The sequence below is a fragment of the Acomys minous genome (assembly GCF_964271855.1).
Source record: "Acomys minous genome assembly, chromosome: 17".
Taxonomy (NCBI): Eukaryota; Metazoa; Chordata; class Mammalia; order Rodentia; family Muridae; genus Acomys; species Acomys minous.
This window is the reverse complement of record NC_140500.1, coordinates 29907793-29925301: the sequence shown is the minus strand read 5'-3', so window position 1 is coordinate 29925301 and position 17509 is coordinate 29907793. Positions and strand designations below refer to the sequence as shown.

Here is a 17509-nt window from a genome sequence, read left to right as displayed (position 1 = left end):
CAACATTGCTCCCCGTTTATTGGTTCATCTACAGACACGACCAAGTTCTCAGCCCACAGTACGCACTATGTCAAGTTCTAGGAGTTGAGGCTCTTCCTCCTTGGAAGACAGTGTTATTTTGAACATAATAGTAATTCAATAAATGTGTGCTGAGTCACCGATTAAATTTAGTGTAGCAAATACAATTATCTGGGCTCTTTTGAAATCGGCAGAGAAATGCAGCCAGTAAAGTCTAATGGAACAGTGCCTTTAGAAACCTGCTGGGTCACGGCACTTGTGAGTTCAAACCCTGGACCTCCCTTAGAGGGACCACAATGCAAAGCTGAACAAGTTTCTGAATTCCTCTGGAGCAAAAGTGAAAGCCAGTGTGACGGAGCCAAACACACAACCCAGAAGCCTGCTCTTTGGATCAGTCAGACAGCTGGGTGGTGACCTTTGACATTAGTACTGGGGAAAGCAATGGCAGGCAGATCTCTGAGCTTAAGTCCAGCATATTCTATAGAGAGACCCCTGTATCAAAGGAAAAAAACTCAGATAATTTTTGAGCCAGTTTGCTAAAAGAAGGCTCAAGGGCTCTCCACTCAGGAGAATGTGTTGTGAGTGTAAATCGTGATGCTATCACAGTCATTTAAAGCACCTGATTTCAGATTCAAGATGGAAGACTTGAGTAAGGTCATGTGCCTACCTGCTCTCCCTGCCCCAAATGCTCTTAAAAAGATCAAGGCCACTGCTGGACACTTTTCTGTGACCTAAAGAGAGGCAGGCCTTCCTTCAGAAGGATGGACAAGGGTCCTGGATCTCAGCCCCTCTTGTACTTGGTTGGTTACTTTGATGCAGAGTCACAATCTACTTCACACCGGCTAGTGGAGCATGGCAGGTGAGTGGAGAAGGCTAAGAAAAGAAACAGCAAGCTTGCACCTGGTAAGGGATCAGTACAGAGACTAGTGTTTCTCCAACTCTATTGTAAAATATATTTTTATTGGGATACAGTTTATATGTAGTGAAATCATCCTTTTAGTTAATTAGTTAATATATTATTTTATCTTACAATGTAGCCCAGGCTAGCCTTGATTTCATAGCCCTACTGTCTTAGACTCCCTAGGGCCGTGATCCACCATGCCCAGGTTACATGCACAATTTAAGTAGGTTTTCATATTAATTGTCACCATCTCTCTCATTGTAGAACCCTGTTCTCAACCTTCCTAATGCCGCGACCCTTAAATACAGGTCCTCATTTTGTGGTGGCTCCTGATCATAAAATTATTTTTGTTGCTACTTCACAACTGTAATTTTGCTACTGTTATGAATCATAATGTAAATGCCTGTTTTCTGATTGGCTTAGGTGATCCCTGTGAAAGGGTCCCTTACCACCCAAAGGGGGTCTCAACTGCTGTTCTAGAGTATCCTGTTACCCTCAAAGACACTCTGTCCGTTATCTGTCATTCAGTTTCCTTCCCCAGGAGCCATTCATCTACTTCCCTGTCTGTGAATTTGCCTGTTATGGTCACTGTGTTGTAAAAGGAATCTTCCACTCTCCAGGCTTTTGTGTCTGGCTCCTTCCACTTACTGTGTTTTCGGACCCATCGGTATTGTATTATAACACCTCTTAGTATCTTGTTCCAGGAGGGATGGGGATGGTACTTGGGTCTCTGAGCATGCCAGCCTAGTGCTTAACCACCACCACTCCTTCCCCCTTTGCTAACTAACGACCCATCATTAGTCATTATCTGCTCACTTGCTGATGGACATCAGAGTTTCCACTGTGGTAGTTATGGACAACGATGCTGTGGTGAGGGCTCATATACAAGCTGTTTGACTTTTGCTGAGATGTTTATGTAACCTCTAGCACTCAAAGGCACCTATATACATACAGTACATATAAACTCATGCACACAGATACATAAAAATTCACAAGTATATATTTTTTAAAAAACACATAAGTAAATTTATTTATTTATTTATTTATGGGCACTATAAAAGCATATTACTAAGACAGTAAATGGACTTCATGAGAGATTAATATCAGAAAAATATTTTGGGAAGAGAAAAATATATGCATGCAAGAAACAACATGCCAAAATGTTTTGTCAATGAGCAAAGTATCACCCACCCCCAGAACGTCATTCCACATCCTTCCCCTCCCCCACCTCACCCTCCTCTACAAATTTGTCTAAATGTATAAATGTGATGCATGACCAACCTACTAGTCCCCCAAACATCAAAAAATCCAGCAAAAATGTAAAACAGAGCTCTGGTCTGTGCCAAATCATCAGACCCTAAAAATGAATTCCAAATTTCACATCCAAATGTATGAAAAATGCTTCTTTGGGTGTGGGGTACCAGGGCTGGCACCCTGAAAACTTGGAAGGGAAGTCGTTCCAATGGCCACTGCAGCAGCAAGAAGTACGGAAGCCACTTAGCTCACGGGGTTCAGTTTTTAATGTAAGAAAGAGGTACCCAGGTGCAAGGTAGCGGTGGGAGCGGGAAGGGGCCTCTCTTGAGGGGGGGTGTGTGTTCTGTTCCTTAAAAGCATAGTGGAAGGAACCTGAAGCCATGCCCTAAGAAAGCCCAGGTCTGGACATGTAAAATTGAGGTTAAGAGTTCATCAAGAGCAAAATGGGAAGTTGGGTCCAAAGATTCCTAAGGAAAAAAAATATCTCTAAAAACAGGGGTTCACAGTTATCTAAGTAAGGTCCGGATCAAAAGCTGAGCCTGGGAACTTGCATGCGTAAATGGCAGGAAGTTTAATAAACATGAAGGATAAGCATAGGACTTTTTAAGATTTTTTTTTTCATTCTTCGAAAACGTCATACATCATCCGTACAGTAAATTTTGATTATATGCATCCACCAAGACTTCCTTCTAACTCCCCCTTGGGCCCCCACCCTGTCTACCACTCAACTTCATTTCTTTTTATTGCTATCATGATGTTGCTGCTATTGTTTGAGACAGAGCCTCTCTATGTAGCCCTGGCTACCTCCGAGCTCACTGTGGAGATCAGGCTGGCTTGGCTTCGAACTCAGAGAGATCCTCCCGCCTCTGCCTCCTAAATTCTTGGTTTAGAAGCATGTGCTACCATGCCTGCCCCTCTCTTTCCTTATTGTTGCTAACAACTCCCTAAATCTAATTACTGCTGCCCTGTGTGCACAGATGTGGGGGCATCCACCAGGGCGTGGGCAGCCTACGAGTGGGTGTATGCCCAGGGGAGAATGGCTCCATCTCCTCTGGCAGTCATCAGCTGCCAATAGTTCCTCTGCTAGGACAGAGCCTCAAAGCATTAAACTTCCATACGTTACTGAGTTAATGACTTCACTACTATTTTAATAATTTTTTAAATAGCTAAGAAGGTTCTGGAGGCATGGTTCAGTTGGTGTAGGCACCAACTGCACACCAGGCTCAGGTTTACCTGTTGAACACCCAGGATCTGTCATAGATGATCCGCGTATTTGGTTGGAGTCATAGTAGGTATAGTGGGTCTGGGTATAAAGAGATTAATAAAGTTTGGTTTCTGCTCTCTAGATACCTGCATCCCAGTAAGAAAGAGAGGCTTTTCCAGAACATCTGTACCAAAATAACATGCCTTAGACTAGAGGACCTCAACCAGGTGGAGACATGGTCACAACCCTACATCTTCTAGAAGACACAGAACACACAGGGAAAACTTCAAAGCAATGAGTGCAGTTAGCAACACAACAGTGATAAACATGATCCCCGAGCTGTTTTACTAGGAAAAACCAAAACCAAAACCGTGTGTGTGTGTGTGTGTGTGTGTGTGTGTGTGTGTGTGTGTGCGTGTGTATGTGAGAGAGAGAGACAGAGAGAGAGACAGAGAGAGACAGAGAGAGAGAGAGACAGAGAGAGAGAGAGAGAGAGAGAGAGAGAGAGAGACAGACAGGCAGGCAGGCAGGCAGGCAGGGAGACAGAAACAGAGACAGAGACAGAGACAGGGACAGGGACAGGGACAGGGACAGGGACAGAGACAGAGAGAGTTTTATGTGCACTATGTACATGTAGTGCCCGAGGAGGCCAGAGGGCATTGGGTTTCCTGAGCTGAAGCTACACACAGTTGATGTAGGTGCTGGAACCCTGTAAGAGCTTTGATCATTCTTAACTACTGAGCCATCTCTCCAGTCCAGGCTAATATTTTCTATTTTATATAATATTATAATATAAAATTACAATATACTATCTATCTTTTAGAAATATATATTAGAAAATATAAGTATGTATATATTTAGTTTTATAGTATAAAGCCAAGGATTTAAATACACACACACACACACACACACACACACACACACACACACACACACACACGAGAAAAACACTTCCATAAAGAAATCTTGAATTTGTAGCTTTTTCAAGATTTATTCATTAGACTGCATTTGTTTTGCTTTTTACGTATCAGAAAGAAAGAGATACAGAAGTCAAATGGAAAGCAGGTAGACAGAAAGCTAGAAGGGAAACAACGTGTGAAAGCCATCCCATAGTGCTCTGCTCTGACGCTCAGGAGTAACTACCAGAACAAGATTCGCAATGCTGTTGCATGCTTGATGAGTAACAGTTTTTGAGATCCTGCTGGGAGCCTGATGTGACATTTTCTCATTCATCTCACAGATGGAGCTTTGAGAATATATTCTAATTCTGTTGTGTAAGTGAGGAGACTAAGCTTCAAGAAGATGCGTCAGGGTCACAGTGAACAAGAATAAAGGTCAAACACTTGAAACAAAATTCTTGTGCTAATTTCAACAATGTATACATGGAGTATGGGGGGGGGGGACTGCTTGTATGTTTGTTTTAAAAATCACATGTCACTGACCTAGAACTCACGGTTTTCCTGCCTTGGCCTTCTGAGTGCTGGGGATACTGACATGAAGCTGATAGACAGTAGAGCGGGGAGGGGGGATAATGGGGGAGAGGACTGAACAGGAGGCAGGGAGAGAGAGGGAGAGGGAGGGAAGGAGAGGGAGGGAGGGAGGGAGGGAGGGGGGAGAGAGGACCAGCTGTTCCCAAAACCAAGATTTTTTTCCTTTTTTTTTTCATTAATTATTCAGATTACAACTCAATTGTTATCCCATCACTTGTATCCTCTCATTCCTCCCTCCCTCCCGCTTTCACCCTATTCCCCTCCCCTAGGTCTAAGACGGAGAGAGCCCTCCTCCCCCACTATATGGTCATAGGCTATGAGATTTCATCTTAAAACCAAGATTTTTCCTTCTTAAACTTTACCACTTTGTTTTCTGCTCCCACAGTACTGAGAATACAATCTGATAGACTACAGGGCCCCTTTTATAGGGGAAAGTAGAGGAAATAAAAAGGCTGGGCAAGTGCCTCTCTTTTTTAATCTCCTGAAAACCAAAAGTATTATTGAATTATTACCATGGTTTCAAACCATTAGAACCTTAAAATCTAGTCTAAATCAAAACAGTTCAAATTATCAAATGGAATTTCCCCTAAATTAAACTTCTTTATTGATATCATAGGTGTTTACAACTCATGAAAAGTGAAAAGTCATGTTTTAAAAAGCGAACAAGTAAAAGAAAAAAAAAGGTATTACTTCATTCTTTGTTAGAAAGAGTAGTTTTGAAAAATGGTCTTAATATTGTATTTCTTTGAGCTTTTACCTAAAAACTCTTAAGTTGAGATATTAAAAAAATATTAACTTAGCTATATTCTCCTTGGCATTTGTTTGTTTAGTTGTTGTTTTGTTTTGCTTTGTTTTGAGGTTGGGGCGGTGGGTTGTCGATGTACTCCATGCTAGCCCCAAAGTCAGCCCTCCTGCCTCAGAGTCTGGGGCCTGGATTACAGGTGAGAGTCATTTTAACTATGCAGTTGTTATAGCACACTTATTTTCCTTTTTAAAACTGGGAAGCTACAGATAAAATTTCATAGAGGAGTAAAAACCAAAACCAAAACCAATCAAACCTTACATGTAGGAACGTGTTGAGAATTATTCAAATGGCAGATGTGTTTGAAGAAGTGTGTGTATGTTGTGTTGTGAGTGTGTGTGAGTTGTGTGTATGTGTGTGAGTGTGTGTTGTGTTGTGAGTGTATGTGTTGTAATGTGAGCATGTGTGTTGTTTGTATGTGAGTGTATATATAAGTGTGTGAGGGTGTGTTATGTGTGTTGTGTGTGTTGTATGTGAGTGTGTGTGGTGTGTGTAAGAATGTGTGTGTGTGTGGTATGTATGTGGTGTGCGCACGTAACTTGTTCATTGTGTTGAACTGGTTTTGATTTTTAAATTTGAACCAAGATTTTCTAAGTCCCCCTGGAACTTCTAGTGGCTGGAGATTGGTCAGTGTTGTCTGAGATAAAAACGAGGGACAAATGTCAGTTGTGCCCAGTAGCTGTAAGGAGCAGAGCAATCCTTTCTGGAAAGATGCCTACCCTCACCTTCTCTCATGTCAATGCCATTTTACAGGACCCTTGCAAAGGAGAGGAAAAATAATTTTGTTATGCTTAAGTCCCCCTGTGAAAAGTTACACTATTTTAAAATTTGGGGGGACTGTACAGTTTAAAAATAGTTGAAGTAAATGGAAATAAACTCATCATCAGCTCTCACTATTCAAACTGGCCTCCCTTTCCAATATAATAAGCACAGTATGCAAGCGTGGATCTGGAGACAAAGTGTGCCACTCTTTAAACAAAAGTTAATATGTTGGGGGAAAACCCAAACAATCAAAAAACATGAATTCTTTTTTTCAATGCTATCAGGAGTCAGCAGCAATATTTGGGAGGGATTCTTGTGGTTAGGGGAACAGAAGCAGGCATAAGCTCTTGTCCCTGGAAACGCCATGTTCTTCTCCCAGTGTGTGCTGCTGTAGGGTGGACACCGTTTGCTGCTTGCCTTTATATCTCCCGCACTTAAGCGGAGGGCCTGGCACAAAATAAGCGCTCAATAAATGTTTGTGGAATGAAAGAATTATGCAAGTATAGTTTATCCAGGGTTTTCCCACCTTTTAAGAATGTCACCCATGGTTAAGAAATCTGTGTTACAGCAACTCCTGGTACACACAAGCAACACATGCAGACACTCCAGAGCCACACTCTCCTTCATACAAGCTTCGCATTCTGGTAGTTTGTGTTTTCTATTCCGTTCTTTTTATTTGATTAGAAAAGTATGGGCTTTAAACCACTAAGTTTATTTCATAACCCACTAATGGTGAGGCCAGAGGTTTGAAAGTTTAGACTATTTCTGTTCTGTTGTTTACTCACTTGTATTTGTAAGTTTCAATAGCCACAGACACTTTGAAAATAACAGAAGTTTTGATCCAGGAGACAAATTGTTTAGAAACAATTCATATCAACTCTAACCCTTTGCACTGCGTATGAATTATCCATGGCGGAATTTCCCCTTCTCGGCTGTTGGTGAATTATGGAAATTTCCTCCCGCTAAAAGCTGATTGTCCCTTACCTCACATCATATACGAAATTTATCTTAGAATGGATTGCAGACCTTTATTTAAGGGCAAAACCAATAAAATTATCAGAATTAAATCAAATAATGCATTTGATAACTTTGAACTTACCTTTGATCTGACATAAAAATAAAATTAAAATTAAAATAAATCAAAGGTTTTTTGTTTTTTGTTTTTTTAAAGCTTGTGCTCTTAATGATGTCATTAAGAGAGTAAAAGGGCAAGCTGTGCATGGCGGCTCACATCAGTAGTCACCAGGACTCGGAAGCTGAGGCAGGAGGATCTTTAGTTGGAGATAGCCTAGGCTATGTAGCAAGCACTTATCTTAAAAAAAAAAGGGGGGGGGGTTAAAAAGACAGTTAATAGATGGGAGAAAATATTTGCAAATTGTATATCTGAAAAGGGTCTTGTATACATAATAATGTAAATAACTGTTCCATATAAAACTAAAACAACAAAGTGATTTAAAAATGAGCAAAAGATCTGAGCAGCTTTTTCTTCAAGAAGGTATACAAAGGCCAGCGACTACATGGAAAGATGTTTAATGTGATTGCCCATTAGGGAAATGCAAGTCAAAACAGTAAGCTGCCATCCATGCCTATTAGATCAGCTGATAAAAAATTAAAGTGCTAACAACATGCATTGCTGGTAGGGAAAAAAAAAAGACTATTTCTCATCCGACAGGCAATGTCTAAATTCCTTGAGAATATATTGTTATTCTCTTAATATTTATATATTAAATAATAAAAAGACACATACAAATAATTTTACCTATCACTGTTCATAGTAGCATGATTCATAATGCCCCCAAAATAGGAGTAGGCCCAGGATTCTGATGGCTCAGTCAGTTACAGTGTTTGCTTTGAAAGTCCGACCCCTAGAACCTACATAAAAAGCTGGTAGAGGGGTGCACAAGCTTGTCACTCTGTATTGGGAAGACAGAGACAGGAGGATTTCCGAGGCTTGCTGCCAGATAGTCCAAACAAGGAGCTCCAGGTTCAGTGAGAGATCTTGTCTTTAAAAATGGCTCAACCAAAAAAAAAAAAAAAAAAAAAAAAAAAAAAAAAAAAAAAGGCTCAACCATTAAGAGCACTTACTGACCTTGCAGAGGGCGCAGGGTTAGTTCCTAGCACCCATATGACAGCTCATATTGTCCATAACTCCAGCACCAAGGATTAGATGCCCTCTTCTGACATTTGCAGACTTAGGCATGCATGTGGTGCAGATACACCAATAATAAAATAAACAAATTTGAAAAATGTAAAGTGGGGAACAATTGACGAAGACATGTGGTATCAACCTTTGGTCCCTTCATGTACCTGCACATACACACATGCCCCCCCACACATGTGCACATACAAAAAATAAAAACAGCCCGGAGCAACAGATGGACGAATAAACATTTGCTATATCATATAATAGAATATTGTTTTGTAATAAAAGAAATGAAATACTGTCAGGCATGCCTCTAATTGTAACCCATGAAAGGCAGGAGGATTATGGGCTGCATAAAGAAACTCTGTCTCAAGGAAGGAAATAATACAAGTTACAACTCAGATGGACTTTGACAATATTGTGCTAAGAGAAAGAAGCCAAATCACAGAAGACAGCATATTATATGATTTCATTCATTTAAAGTGTCTGGAATAGAAAAATCTATCCAGACAGAAATAACATGGACAGTGAGCCTAGAGCCAATGAAAATGGCTATTCATGAGGAGAAAGTTTCTCTATGGGGCGGTAAAAATGTTCAGAAATTAAGTTATGGTGATAATGACACAGTTTTATCAATAGCCCGAAACTATTTGAACGTATGGTATTTGAATTTTAGGTTATATAAATTATATCTCGATAAAGATATTAAGATGATACACGGGGTGGAACAATCCTCAAGAGAATAGCAGTGAGTTCAAGGCCAGCCAGGACTACATAGGAAGACATCAAAAAGTTTAATCAAAAGCACAAAGAAAAAAAAAATAAAGAAAAATAGATCGGAACTCCTGGGTAAGCAAGAACTTGGCTATGTATTTCCTACATCCATACATACGTCCCTCTGGGTGTGGGATGCTGAGACAAGTCAACATGGTCACTGAATGATAGACGTAGAAATGGAGTCTTTCCATGCTTAGTAAAATGGTCTTCAGAGCCCGTAGGTGAAGCCCTTATTATTTTAGGGCTTAAGGGTGGAAGGATATGAGTCTGTTGATTCTAGCTCTGAACTTTCTCCACAGTGTTCTCCTCACAAACACTTTCTGGAGAGCCCCAGTGAGGACTTTTGGTACCAGAAGAATCAAGGAATTCCATATCTTCCGACAAATAAAGATGCGAAGAGTGGAGGAGCATCCCGAGCAAGAAGCACAATTGTGAACTTCCAGAGGTTAGTGCCTCCCAAAGGAGAGCCGGACAGAACGAGAATTTCAATCAACAAGGCTGGGAACAGATAGAAGAAGAGCCTCTGGTGCCCTGGGTATTGCAGGCTTGCTGAGTGTGCATCTTTAGGACAGCTCGTGAAGGAGACCGCTGGAAGAGCAGGAAAAGGGGTTGCCCATCATGTGCGCTTCAGGCTGCTGGGACAAGAAACCCCCACATTTTAGCTTAAAAACAAGAGATCCCCACGTCCTCCCCACCCTGTGTGTAAGGTCCTCTGTGCAAAACATGCTGCCAAAGAATTTAAGAAATTCTGTAAACAAGTTTTAACAAATAGTTTGAGGGCTGGGGAGATGGCTCAGCAGTTAGGAACACTAAATGTTTGGCCGGAGGACCCTTGTTGGGTTCCCAGCACCAACCACCGGGGTAATTCCAGCTCCAGAGCAGCCAACGTCTCTCCGTTCACATGAGGGCACGCAATTTTTTAAAAGGGAAACTCAACGATTAACACTAAAGTTGTCACTTTATGAAGGCGTTCTGAGATAAAAAACAACAACAACAACAACAACTCAAGAGATCCTAAATATACTTATTATATTTTTCTAATGTTACTGAAAAACATATCTAGAGAAAACACTTCCGAGAGAGAGCGCGCGGGTCAGGGCACCAGCCGGGGTATCTATCTGAGGGACACTGTACCTTCCTGGGTCGCCTCCCAGCGGCTGTGAGGAGCAAGGCGGCCAGGTAGCCTGCGCGGAGAGCGGGGCATGGGGTGCGGGACATGGGTCGCGGGGCGTGGGGCATGGGGTGCGGGGAGCAGGGCTCGGGGCGCGGAGCGCAGGGCATAGGGTGTGGGGCGCAAGGCACGGGGTGCGGGACATGGGGCTCGGGGTGCGGGCGTGGGGCGCGGGGCATAGGGCACGGGCCGCGGGGCGCAGCAGAGCCACGCGGGCCCCGTGGGTGCGGGCCTCCGGTCTCGGGCGCCGGGCCTCCGGTCTCTCCCTGGGCGCCGCCCCCGGCCGGGTCCGCTCCACTCGTCCGCGCCCAGGCGGGGCTGGTCGCACTCTGAGCCGCAGCCGCCTGGGGCGCTCCGGACGGTCGAGTCCGCCGTGGGGACGCCCAGCGCCCGTCAAGCCGCCGCCGCGGGTCAGAGTCGCCCCGGGCCACGCGGCCCGCCCGAGGGACGCGGAAGGAGAGACCCGGGGCGCCGCGCTGGGGGTACGGGGTCGTGCACGGCCTGAGGGAAGCGAGCGTGACGCCAAGGTGACCGGGCGGAGAAGTGACACTCGGACAGGACCCTGTGTGACTGACAGCCTGACTGGACTCGGCTGAGGGAGCGCACGCGGGCTGAGAAGTCACATTCTGACAGGACTGCGAGCCAGACAAGGTGAGGGGGGTCTCGGCCTGAGGGGACCGGATCTGACTGACAAGGTGACGGGGTCTCGGCTGAGGGGGGACGCAAGTTGAGAGAAGTCACACTGGCGGGACTGCGGGACTGACAGCCTAACCGGGTCTCAACCAGAAGGAGACCGCCGGCTGGGAAGCCACACTCTGACAGGACCGAGTGTGACAGACAAAGTGACAGAATCTTGACTTTGAGGGGACCCGGCTGAGGAGAAGTCATACTCCGGCGGGACCTAATGTGACAGACAAGGTCTAGGTGTGAGGGGAACGCGGGCTGAGGAGAAGACATGCTGGGAGAAGAGCGAGCGAGCGTGATTGCGGGGCGGTGTCGCGGACTGGAGGAACGAGTGAGGGGGTCTCAGCTGAGGACAGGTCACACGCCCAGAGGGCTGAGTGTGACTGACAGGGTGACTGTCCTCGGGCTGAGGGGCGCGGTGGGTCGCTACGGAGCCACCTTAGGCTCCCGGAGAGGGTGCGCGGACGGGTGGGCGGGCGGGCGGTAGCGAGCTCGGAGCAGGGTAGCCTGTCGCCGCCAGACCCTGACAGGAAAGCCCGGTCTCGGCACGGTCCAGAACTCCTGCGGGGACCGCGTCGTGCGGACCTTGGTGACAGTTTTCGGAGAGGGGAGAGCCTGCAGCCACCCAGCACCCTAAGGCGCTGCAGGGTGGGAGGGAGGGTGGGCCGGTAATCACCCTGGTGACTTGGCTCGCGGCCCCCGCCCGGGGCTGGCCCAGGTGTGAGGGAAGCAGGGTCGCTGTCACCAAGGCCCCGCCCCGCCAGCTCCCACCTCCCCTCCCCCTCGTCCTCTCCCTCCCCCTCCACTGTAACGAGGGGGCGAGCACAGGGCCCGGCTCACAGGAGTCTCGGCAGCCCTCGCCGTGGGGGTGGGAGGTGGGTGTGTGGCTCCGGTGCTCTACGGCTTGGGATTGGGGAGGAGCCTAAGGTGAGGAGGCAGAAACTGGGAGTAGCCTGGGCTGCTTTTATATAAGGGACGCAGGGAGGTCAAGAAGGGGCCTGGACCTCTGCTGAGGATCAGAAGGCTGCAGCTCTAAATTCTTCTTAACTCCTCCTATTGCTTAGGTGAGTGGCCCCACCGGTCAACGCGTCTTGTTGGAGTCTGTTGTGAGGTGGCCAAACTGCCCCCAAGTTCGTACGTATCAGGATGGTTTTTGCTTGTGTTCTTGTTGTTACAGTTAAGAAGCCGGCTTCGCTTCTGAAGCTAACGGTAGGGAAGGTGGTGTTATTTAGTTCAGGACGGGGGGGGGGGGGGGAAAGAAAAAAAAGAGTTAAGTCTTCTGTCGGGAAGAAAGCTAAAGTTTTTCTTCTTTGTAGGAGGATGAAGGACAAGAGTGTAAAATTAAGTGATCATTTGAAAACAAAACCTGATGAACCAAGTTGTAGGATAGCTAACAGTTGGAAAGCCTCTTGATTCTGAAGTTCATTATTGAAATGTCAACTCTTTATTATCATGCACGAAGCAAGTTGTTAACCGGAGTTATTAAATAAATAACTTAGTCTTGGACTTGGGCAAGTCTTCCAACGATATCAGGTGCTCTGTGGGAGTCTTCCTAAGTGATCAATTGCTGGCTAAAAATGTAACTAACTCCAAGTGCTACACAATTTAGAAAACCTGGCGAGTGTAGGAACTGACATTCATAATGGCTCCTCAAAGAGATACTTCGCTCTGAAGTCTGATGGAAACACTCATAGATAAAAAGAGCGTGTGGAGCGGCGTTTCAGAAGACTCAGTTTCAACTTTAGAACAATTTATCTGTTGTCTATCTTCAACCAAATTTGCGCTAAAGTTAAATATATGTCTGTATCATGAGTTTTAATATATATAAATTGAATCCAGTGTCTAACATAGTCTAAAGCCATCCGCTTTTATCTTACTGTGTGTTTTGTGTGAATTTGCTTCTTTAAGCGCTACTTCATATTTAATTTGCTGAGAATTATATCTTAGGTGAGAAGATCTGAGAAGAAACTGGTGAGCATCTCAATGTTTTGCAGTTCACTAGAAGGAAAAAGATTGTCGACAGTTTTATATTTAAGGAAAAAATTCTTTTTCATGTGTAAAAGTTTCATACTCTTAAAACTGCTGTAGAACAATGGCGGCAGTGAAGTCTAAAGTTCTGCATAACTCCAGGCCAGAGCGTTTTTTAAGATGCTGTTTCCTCATTCTTCTACATTTAAGAGAACACAAGTTCTTTAGAACAAATTAGAGCTAAAATACCCAGAAGCATCCTATCTTTTATTCAACTTTGACATTTTTATTATAACTTTTTTAAATAATTAAATGTAATATTTTCTCTAAAGGGACCTTGTTTTCTTAACATTCATATCACTACATATTTTAGAGTCACTTTTATAAAAAAAAGTTCAATTACACTAAAAAATTATATCATTAGTTTCAAAATCCCTTTGACATTTAAAATTCGTGTATGAAAAAAGTGTGACTTCAAATTTTTGGTGTAGAAATGGATTAATGAATATGCAACTAATTGTTTTCAGTTAGTAGGTTTTACATATTTAACCAAATACTTTTTTTCTAACCTATAATTCTCTGAAAATAAGAATATTTGTCATCAGCCTTGTCAAGATTGTCCTATGGGGAAGCTATGTTATCACCACTGTGAAAACATATACAAGTATTAGCGATGTATTTAATTTCCTTTTCAGATTATGATGTGGTTGCTAATAACAGGGAGGCTTTTATAAAATTTTTGTTAAAATAATTTTTCCAAATTTTTAATATTCTCAAAGCTTTCATAGGGTCAGTAGTGTCCAGTGCATATGGCAGAACATGTTGGTCATTCTAACTTGTGTCTTTCTGCTGAATTTATTGTCATTTGAGCTTAGAAATATTCTCAGTGTCATAAGCTGAGGCAAAAATAATGGAAGAAATTTTTGCTTTCATAGGATTCCATTAAGTAAATATTGGTAGAAGGTTGAAAAAAAAAACACTAAACTAGTCAAGACAATTTGATTTAAGTGAATAGTATGTAATTTTAAACATATGCTCAGCCCACAAATTGTCAAACTGAGTTTCTTTCTTGCTTTTCTTATTTTTGTGGCAAATTTCCCTGTTATCTATTACTTTACTCCACTTCCTTGACGCTTAAAAGCAGCCAAAAGGGTCTGCTTACAAAGGTCGTTAGCATCTGAACTAAATTGACCAAAAAGCAACACTAGTTACTATCTGTCTCACCACCATGGGGAAGCCTCATATACCATATATTAGTTAATTTCATAGCATATGACATTTTTTAAAAATTATTTTTAAGATTTTTTTTCCCTTGGGGTGTCTTGTCTACTGTTTTTAGTTTTCTCATAATACAGAGGTAGATTTTGGAGAGTTTTAGGTATATATTTTAAAGCTATTATTTAATAAATTGACATATTTAAAATTTTAATTTTTAACACACTTAACTGTATTTAGAAGGAGATCTTAAACATAATAGGCCTTATTTGGGTAAGATGTATAATTTATTATGGGCTAATGTCCACCACTGGTATAGAATATCCTTAAATCATTGTCTTAAAACCTAGGTCTTTTTCTGTTTCTCTTTAATTTATACATACGCATCAATATTTTAATCGCAAATATTCTGTTTGGAGTATCAATGTTTATGCTGTTTATTTCAATTATTATGTTCTAAGTTGGAAGAGTTTAAAGTTATTAATCTTTGGTTTTGTTTATTTGTTTGTTTATTTTGGGTATGGTTTTGAGACTTTTATCAGCAAGCCCAGATATTTTAAATGATAAGAGACTGGGCAGGTTGGCTAAGCTAAAGACGCCGGCTATCTAGGTCAGAGCTAAGGACCACAGATCTGACTGGCTGGTTTGCCCTCTTATTAATTTTGAAATAACAGTTAGAAAGATAATAATGCCTGTCATATTATAGCCAATTCAAGAAAAAAAATTATGGAAGTATTCTGTTTTCAGCTTCAAATTATATTCCTTTACTCCTTGATGGTTTGGGGCGAAAACAAGTGTAATATTTTTTCCTTTGTCTTTTTGAGTCCTTCATAGACAAGTAGTCTTTTTGCTAGGACTAAGTTTTTGGGGTGGCAGGCTTGCATGTTTATTTGACAGAGCTCTTGTCTTTATGGGTCTTTATAGTACACTTTGAGAGCGTTGAATATGTTATTCAGGGGAGTTTTATTTCAGCAAGCATAATTGAGTCCTTCAGCCCCACAATTTACTACCAACACCTAAAAGGCCAAATAATGTCTTGTGCTCAGTCATTAAAACTGTTTGTTTTTGCAACAAACAATAACCCAAATTAGCCTTTTAAAAAGCTTGACAAGTCACTCATGCCTGCTAATAGGCCACTCACTTACTGGCTGTGAGCAGCTGACAAGCATGTAAATGACCGTGCATTTGAAGGCCTCCACAGATTATCTACCACCTATTACTGTAAGAGGCCTTCACATGCACGGGATGGACTGTGCAACTAAATGCGGCAGCATGGGCCTATCCCAAGTAGCACTTTGGGAAGCTACTTGCTTGCTGAGTGGGGCCTAAAGACGCTTGCGTGTTGCAATGGAATTGCTGGGGGAAACCGCTGCGGGGCTTGAACTGTGTGTCGAAAGGAGAAAAAAAAAAAAAAAAAAAAAAAAAAAAAAAGGCTTCCAAAGGCTTCCAAGACTTGGAATAACCAGGTTCTAGTAGTGAAGGAGCAGAGCTGCAAGTTTGGGGGTATGGAGGCAAGGAGAGACTCAAGCTCGTGCTTATGAGTAGGGGTGAGTGCCTTTGTGGATTTCCCTTTGGGAGTGGGAGCCCAGATTCTCATTAATTTCTACTGGCTTTAGAAGCAAGTACTGTTCGGGCTTCCTAAGAGTCAAGCACCCTAGTGACCAAGACAGTGACTGAGAAATCTTTTTTTTTTTTTTTTTTTTTTTTGATAGAGTAGAATGGGTTTTTCTCCACTACACTGTTCCAAAAGAAAGATGGCATCAATCCTTGCAACTTGCATTGGTTATAATAAATTTAAACCTTCCAGGCAGAATTTAAACTAGATAGTAGAATAGGCTCTGTTGTAGTTAATCATTTTTGGAAGTCAAACCCTGGCCCCCTTTACATGCAAAGTAGTGCTCTGCTACAGTTATTCCCCCAGCTCCCACCTTACTGTTTTTGTGCTATTATGTTTTGCACTGAGGTACTGGTAATCGAACATCCATGGTCTTGCATGTGCTAGGCAAGTAATTTATCACTCTCCAGCTATTACTATTTATATGTTTTTAATATATGGTTGTTTTGCCTGCATGTATGTCTGTATACCATTTGTGTGCCTGGTATCTTCAAAGGCTGGAAAGATAGTTTCCAAACCCCTGGAACCAGCATTACAGATGGTTGTGAGCTATTATGTGGATGCTGGGAATCGAACCTGGGTCCTCTGAAAGAGCAGCTAGTGCTCTTAACTGCTGAGTCATCTCTCCAGCCCCACCCTATTATTTTTAGAAAATAAGTTCACTGCTAGGTTTAACCACTTTAAAAAAAAATATCTATAGACTTAACTGCAATTATAATATGGAGATAAAAATGTATTGAAACAAATTATCTGACCCCTGGGAAGAGTTCAGATTGGCGTGGGCCTGGGAGTGAGGAGTCCTTAGTCTGCAGCAGATAAGGACTAGGGCAATAGGAGGGAAGTGGAGAGAAAGGGGAATACCCCCGAGTAGGCGGGTGGAGGAGCGGAACACACAGATCCTGGTCTTCTCTGCTCTCGGGCACAGGTTGTGCAGTTACCGTGTCCCAGAGTGTAAGATTAGGTTGAGAGAATCCACCCTGCTCCTTGTTGACATCCCAGGCTTCTAGAATCACTGCCATTCCAAGGTTGCCTCTCACTGCTGTTACTCCTGCTGGCCCTTAAGTAGCTTGCGTGGAGAATCCAGCAAAGGGAATAGAGACAGGTTATTCTTTCATACGGTGTGTGCTAGCAATGCATCCTCCTCTGTAGGGAGAGCAACTGGGAAACAGAACTGTGAGTGCTGGGCTAAAGAGCTGGAGAGAACTCCTTAACCCTGACTCCACCCCTGCAGCTGGCATTCCACGACGAAAAGTGCCGCCCGTTGTCATACAAAGGTCTGGAGTCCACTGTAAAGAGCCAGTGTTCCAGGCAGAGTTAACTGACCACGTCACGACCAACAAAGAGAAGGCTTGCTTCCTTGATTTCTTGTTGCCTGAAAACACAGCTAACATTCATGTGGAGTTGGAAAGAGAGAGTAGAAATCACATTTGGCAAATGCCTATAATCACTACCCCTAGGAGGAAGAGGAAGGACAGGATTGGGAAGGAGAGAGTCACTCACACATG

The 17509-nt window shown here is 43.0% G+C and overlaps 2 protein-coding genes across 9 annotated transcripts in view; one reads left to right on the top strand and one right to left on the bottom strand.

The window, feature by feature from the left end:
- The window catches only part of PPARG (peroxisome proliferator activated receptor gamma), a 198072-nt gene that overhangs the window by 60970 nt on the left and 119593 nt on the right, over positions 1-17509 (top strand). Inside the window, exons 1-2 of one of the 8 annotated variants that reach the window (XM_084766448.1) lie at positions 11051-11173; positions 12271-12340. The exons of 1 other annotated variant lie outside the window; for it this stretch is intronic. The gene's annotated coding sequence lies outside the window, so the exon portion shown is untranslated. Of the gene's footprint in view, positions 1-9530; positions 9797-11035; positions 11174-12167; positions 12341-17509 lie in introns of those variants that run through there. 6 more of the 8 variants (XM_084766450.1, XM_084766447.1, XM_084766445.1 and 3 more) reach the window with 6 other exon arrangements.
- Positions 9710-11479, bottom strand: LOC311588001 (uncharacterized protein; the record flags this gene model as incomplete). The annotated part of the gene is made up of 4 exons (XM_084765383.1): positions 9710-9939; positions 10047-10077; positions 10486-11232; positions 11306-11479. 4 exons carry the CDS (start codon positions 11477-11479, stop codon positions 9710-9712), a joined length of 1182 nt encoding a protein of 393 aa, XP_084621509.1.